Here is a 7,054-nt window from a genome sequence, read left to right as displayed (position 1 = left end):
ACATAGCTCAAACGTTTAAGAAGAAGCTCTGTTTAAGTTTCTTGTGTGATGTCTTCTTTTCTAAGCAGGTAACATGACAGAAGAGGAGGCACACGAGTCACGAGTCACGGACGGAAGAAACTGTCTTGTGCTGCTGACAGAGGTGAGTACACGCTTGTGTAATGTCTTGTACTTGTATGTTTCTGTGCCACAGACTGATAATCATGATTTTCTAATCTGTGTGTCGTTGGTTGTAACATGTAGAGGCGAGAGCATGCTTGTTTAATTTTTTTTTTAAAAACCCTTAATTAAGAAACCAGCATTGGAACACAAAATCTATGAAGCTTTTAACTAAAGCTCTTAACTACTTTTAATTACTTAAATAATCACTAAGAAACCCTTAAGGGTTTTTCTGGTTAATCATGCTCTAAATAATCATGACATTTCATTTTAGCTATACAATGAGATTTAAATTTAAAGAAAATATAGTAAATTTAGTATTGGTTACCAATAGGAAGTATATATATATGAGTTTGCAAATAAAAACTTTTATTTAATTATATGGTTTTATGTATCATGCGTGATAATAACTAAAATTATCATTTATTTTAAAATGAAAATTTAAAATTGTCTTTAAATTTTTAAATTCACCATTTATTACAAGAAAAAAAACTAAATCAATAAGGAAATCATTTTCCCCATTATAGAAAATTAGTTTGAAATAATGTTTTTTTTTGGTCAAGTAATGTTATTATATATTATATTTGTGCGTATGTTTTATCTTTTTGGTCAAGTAATCCCTACAATTTTGTGTTAGTATAACGTTGATTTTTTGTTGGTCAAGTAATCCCTACAATTTTGTGTTAGCATAACCTTAGTAGGCTTTATAGTTTTCTTTGAAATAATAAAAGAGTAAGGTAGCTTTCAGTCAATAGAGTGCACGAGTAAGGATTTTATCTGGTTATTACATTGGTAAACCAGGACAAGGTAGCTTGTGTTCATCGAGCCGGGTGTTAAAGTTCACGACTCCACAAGATAAATGAAAATGTATCAAAGCCTGACCTAGTACCTCCACTGAAGTACAAGCATAAGCTTTTAAGAAAAATCTTCATATAGCTAAAGTTACAATCTCAATATGATACAGACCCAAAGGAGTAAACATAACCCAAACCACAGTGCTCATAATAATTAAAAAAAAAAAAAAAGAGAAACACATCAAAGCATATATATATATATATATTTAAGAGCACACTTTTCTGCTTGCAAACACAAGATAATATAAAAAGTTTTCACACCACAGATACTGCAGAGAGAATGGAAGAAGCAAAAGAGCAGCACACGCTTGAACCATACACAGACATGAAGAAGGAAACAGAGTTTCTGAGATTCAGATCTTGTCAAGCTTATCTGCCTTCACAACCGGGTTCGCTTTGGCTATAGCTTCTTGCGCAGCAACATGGTAATCGAAAGAGCAGTTGTGTACGTCTGCATAGCGGTGTGTCCCGCAGAAGAGGTCGCCACAGCGACATTTGAATCCAGTCAAACCAACCCGTTTGTTGCAAGTAGTACATCGGCTGGGCCCTTCCTTTGGTTTTGCTGCAGCTTCTTCTGGTGCTACTACTTCTGCAACAGCTTGTACAGAGACAGCCATGGGCTCGACGGATTTGGTTTCAGCATCAACCAAAGCAGCAGTGAAGGTTTCCTTTAGGATGTTGCTGGGTGATCCAGACACTGCAGATGCAAGCTTAGCCCCCTGTTCCTGTTGAAACAACATAGTCTTGTGGCACTTGGAACACATGTTCATTGTGGCAGCACTTCCGAAGAAACCGCAGTTGTTGATGCATAGCTTGGGACCCTCGGGTGGGCTTTGGCATCCTGTCTTGTCGTGGTCCATTTCTGCACTTCTAAAAAGTCATCTTCAGCTTCAGTATCATAGAAAGAAGACAGAGTTCTTGACAATTAAAAACCTACTTAACAAACAAGCACAACCCTTAACCATAACGAACATATTGCTTTCAATGATTCAAGATCTCAAAACACAGAGAAGAAAGAAAGCAGAAGCAAGCCTAGAGCTGATCTTCTACTCACACCACAAACAGATCCTACTAAAACTACCCAGCCAAACTGGAATACCTAAGCTTAACGTGCAGCTAGTTCCAATAAAACACATGTGATTTTACGGAAATAGAAGTCTAACCGGAAGCATTAATAAACAGCAGAGAAGCTGAGAACTTTCATCACAACTCACTTCAAGATTCTAAAACATAGCTAACATCACTTCCATCCTTGTTAGAAATTAGCTTTAATATCAGCATAAAGCTAGGAAGTTAAATCACTTCCTCAAGTTTTTAAAACATAGTTAATATCATGTCCAAGAAAACAGCCATTTATATCGACATAAAAAAGAACTTTCATAGCAAATCATATGATATTTCAGAAACCTTACAAGAAAAGCACATCAAACAGAAGGTCAACTCAGCTGTAACCAACCAAACCTTTCTTAACAGAAATGAAAATGTTGGAAATGAGCCTTTCATATCAGCATAAAGCTAAGAGTTTTCATCACAAATCACTTTTAAGTATCTAAAACACCACCATCCCTTCTTAGAAATGAATTGTTCGTTTACATCGACATAAAGCTAAGAACTTTCATCACAAATCACTTCCAACTTTATGAAACACAGTTAATATCATTTCCATAGCAAATCATATAATATAATATTTCAAAAACCATACACAACCCACATAGCTAATCTCAGTTCCATCCAAAACTAGCTTTCTTTACGGACATCAAAATTCAAAAGTACAAAAAGTTGAAACTTTTCGTAGCGATTGAATAAGACAGAACACAACCCACATGCAAATACTACCAGACCAATCAAATCATTAAACTTGAGCCGTGTTCTTACAATAGAACCCTACATCAAATAACGAGAAAGCTATTCACCTGTTTGCCCGAGAAGCCTGGATCGATCGATCGTTCGGTCCCTAGAAGAACAAAAAAAAGAGACAAAACCAACCACCAATAAGTCGACAGAGAAACCTCCCAATACACACAAAGGGGTTATCGAAATCGAGACATACAACAGATATAGAATCGAAATAAGAGAGAGACAAGTTTACCCTAAGAATCTCTCCGAAGAAGATCGTCCGTCTGCTGGAGAGATCCAGCAGAAGTTGAGAGGTTAGAGGAGAGAATAAAGTTCTCTGCTTTTCGGAGTTTCTCTCGTCGATAACTTTTTTTTTTTTATATATACAGTATTTTCATTCACACCGTCTATGCTAGAGTTTGGGTACGACGTGTACCTATCTTATTGGTTGCTTCCTTAGATTTTTTTTCTCTCTCTTTACTCTTTTCAAAACTTCAATCCATTTTATCTCTTATGAAAAAAAGCTTCCATATGTTAAAATATCTACATTGCTTTTTTTTTTTTAACTTAATATCTACATTGTTAAAGTAATCGAATGATAATAATATAATAAATTCAGTTATTTGATTAATTTAAAATATTTAAACAAATATAACCACTTCAATATTCACATGCTAAAAGAGTATGAGAACCAAATGCCTTAAAGAAAGAGATACGAAATATGAGAACACAAGACAAATCTATACTAATAAAAGGAACATTTTGAGGCTCCATAGAACGTCCACATCAGTGGAAAAAACTTATTCTAAAAGATGACACGTGGCATTAACAAAAAATAAAAATAAAAATACATATAAAGAAAAATAAATAATAAGTAAATATATAATATAAGAAATAGAAACATTGCATTAAACAATAATAAGTAAATATACAATATAAAGAAAAATAAATAATAAGTAAATATATAATATAAGAAATAGAAACATTGCATTAAACAATAATAAGTAAATATACAATATAAAGAAAAATAAATAATAAGTAAATATACAATATAATAAATAGAAATATTACATTAAACATCTATCATAATATTATCATTTGATATAAAAAAACAAAAAAAATAGAATAAGTAAATATACAATTGAGAAATGAAAAATTAAATATATACTAATAAAAGAGACCTTTTGAGGCTCCATAGAGCGTCCACATCAGAAAAAAAAACTTCTTCCGAAAAATGACACGTGGCATAAAATATAGTTTTACATTTTAATATTACAAATTTTCGAAAATTATAAATAATATGTAAACATACAGCATAAAAAATAGAAAAACTACATTAAACATATGTAAAATTATCATTTTTCACTTAAAAAAATACGGTTTATCTCCATAATGTAACATTACCGTTTTATAAAAAAAAAACAAAAAACATTATATATAATTTCAAAAATAATAAATATATGTAAACATACAACATAAAAAATGGAAAAACTACATTAAACATATGTAAGATTACTATTTTTCACTAAAAAAAAGACCGCTTATCTCCATAATGTAACATTACTATTTTGTAAAAAAAACATTATATATAATTTCGAAAATAATAAAAATAAGAAAAGATAAACAATAAGAAAATACACAATATAAACCTTTTGAGGTTCCATAGAGCGTCCACGTCAGCGAAAAAAACTTCTATCCAAAGATGACACGTGACATTATTACCAAAATATAAAAAATAACTTATAAGTAAATATACATATAAATAAAAATAAATAATAAGTAAATACACATTATAAGAAATAGAAAATTAAAATTAAAAATTTATGTGAAAAAGTATAATAAAATAAATAAATAAGTAAAACAGAAAAATATTTCGGTTATTAAAAAATAAAAATAAATAAATATACAATATAAAAAAATAATAATAAATAAATAAATATTAAGTAAATATAAATATTACATTAAACATCTATCATAATATTGTTATTTAATATAAAAAGAAGAAAATTAGAATAAGTAAATATACAATTAAGAATTGAAAAAACTAAAATAAACATTTATAAAATAATAACTAAATACAAAATATAGGAAATATAAATATTATACTAAACATTATCTTACTATTAGAATAAGTAAATATATAATATAAGAAAAATAAATAATAAGTAAATATAGTATATAAGAAATAAAAATATTACTTAAATATATATAATAATATTATCATTGATATAAAAACAAAAAATATATAATAAATAAATATAAAAATAAGAAAAGATAAACAGTCAGTAAATACACAATATAAAAAATGGAAAAACTAAATTAAACATATATCTGAAAAATATATAGTTAAATAAATAAATAAAAGTAAATTTACATTATAAAAATATTACACTAAACATCAATTATAGTATTAGAATAAGTAGATATAAAATATAAGAAAAATAAATTATAAGTAAATATACAGTATAAAAAATACAAAAAATACAGTAAACCTCTATCTGAAAATATATATAATAATGTAAATAATAAATAAATATATAATATAAGAAATAGAAATATTACATTAAACATCTATCGTAATATTATAATTTGATATAAAACAAAACAATTAGATAAATAAATATACAATATAAGAAATAAAAACACTACATTAAACGTCTATCTGAATATGTATAGTTTAACATTTTATTATTTTAAAATATTTTTGTAAGTAAATATACAATATAAGAAAAATAAGCATACAATATAAGATAATATTATTTATCACATTAAACATCTATCATAATATTATCATTTGATATAAAAACAAGAAAATTAGAATAAGTAAATTTATAGTATGAAAAAAAAAAGGGTAAAATACAATTAAGAAATGAAAAGACTAAATTAAACATATCGCTGAAAAAATGTATAGTAAAATAAATAATAAGTAGATATACAATATAAGAAATACAAGTATTATATTAAACATCTACCGCAATATTAGAATAAGTAAATATACAGTATAAAGAAAAATATAAAATAAGTAAATACACAATATTAGAACTGGAAAAACTAAATTAAACATCTATCTAAAAAATGTATAGTAAAATAAATGATTAGTAAATATAGACTAGAAGACATAAAAATATAGATCATCTTTTTTGGAGAGTTAATCCAAAAATGAAGGATCACCAATTTGCGTGGATATTATGGTATATTTGGAAAGGTCGAAACAACAAAGTTTTTATCAATTTGGATGTTGATCCAAGATATAGGCTTAAACTAGCGGAATTAAAATCAACACTTTGGGCGGAGGCACATGTAACAAATAATTAGAGGGTTGCAAATCAATTACATGAAATAATTATACCAACAATACCAGGAAGATGGTGTTTCATAGATTTTTCATGAAAAGATAAGGAACAGTTCTCAGGACAAAGTTGGTACATCACTTTAGCGGGTTTTGATGGATTTCTTGGGGCAAAGAATGTCCGGACAAGTCTTTCACCTCTTCATTCGGAGGTAGAAGCGCTAATACGGGCAATGGAATACATGAGGAATTTACGGCAATTTCATGTCAAATTTGCGACAGGTTGTTCTCAACTAGTAAAGATGGTTTCGGAACCAGAAGAATGGCGAGCGTTTGACAATTATCAGGAAGACATTAAGCTGCTGAAAAGAAGCTTTCTAAACTCAGAGATCGTTCATGTACCTCAGACGAAAAATCAAAATGCGGATAGTTTAGCACGCAGTGGTAGGAAACAATCGTCTTTCGTCGTTCACAAGGACAGAGTTACCGGTTTGGTTTACAGAGTCAGCATGAGTCTGTAGATGATTGATGTAAAAAAAAAGACATAAAAATATTAGTATAAAAGTAAATAATAAGTAATATTATTATGATATTTTATTTTTATTCTAATATTATAATACATTTATAATTTAATATTATGTAATATTTTAATATCATTGTTAGTAATATTAATCATATAGAAATGTTATATATTATAATAAGTAAATATAAAATATAAGAAAAATAAATAAGAAGTAAATATAGTATATAAGAAATAAAATATTATATTAAATATATATCGTAATATTATGATTGATATAAAAGCAAGAAATTTAGAATAAATAACTATACAAAATAAGAGAAGATAAACAGTAAGTAAATATAAAATATAAAAAATAGAAAAACTAAATTAAACATTTATCTGAATTAAACATTT

The 7,054-nt window shown here is 27.7% G+C and overlaps 1 protein-coding gene and 1 pseudogene across 2 annotated transcripts; one reads left to right on the top strand and one right to left on the bottom strand.

Annotated features, from left to right (window-relative positions):
• LOC106297297 overlaps positions 1-265 on the top strand; it is a 1,310-nt pseudogene extending 1,045 nt beyond the window's left edge.
• Positions 266-1,025: 760 nt separating this feature from the next.
• On the bottom strand, positions 1,026-3,259 carry LOC106296365 (zinc finger A20 and AN1 domain-containing stress-associated protein 2). Of its 2 annotated transcripts, none has more exons than XM_013732487.1 (3): positions 3,103-3,259; positions 2,927-2,967; positions 1,026-1,883 (listed from the first exon to the last, which is right to left on the bottom strand). In XM_013732487.1, the coding sequence occupies exon 3, from the start codon at positions 1,871-1,873 to the stop codon at positions 1,367-1,369; it is 507 nt and encodes a 168-aa protein (XP_013587941.1). In that variant the 5' UTR covers positions 1,874-1,883; positions 2,927-2,967; positions 3,103-3,259; the 3' UTR covers positions 1,026-1,366. The 2 variants fall into 2 exon arrangements, with proteins under 2 accessions (XP_013587941.1, XP_013587942.1); XM_013732488.1 differs by having other exon boundaries at positions 1,026-1,875; positions 3,103-3,230.
• Between the last annotated feature and the right edge of the window lie 3,795 nt (positions 3,260-7,054).

Source organism: Brassica oleracea, chromosome C6 (assembly GCF_000695525.1).
Source record: "Brassica oleracea var. oleracea cultivar TO1000 chromosome C6, BOL, whole genome shotgun sequence".
NCBI lineage: Eukaryota > Viridiplantae > Streptophyta > Magnoliopsida > Brassicales > Brassicaceae > Brassica > Brassica oleracea.
Note: the sequence above shows the minus strand (reverse complement) of the source record. Positions and strands in the feature narration are given on the sequence as shown.

Excerpts from the sequence above, each read along its gene's own strand:
- LOC106296365 (XM_013732487.1), bottom strand. The coding sequence starts at position 1,873 with ATGGACCACGACAAGACAGGATGCCAAAGCCCACCCGAGGGTCCCAAG.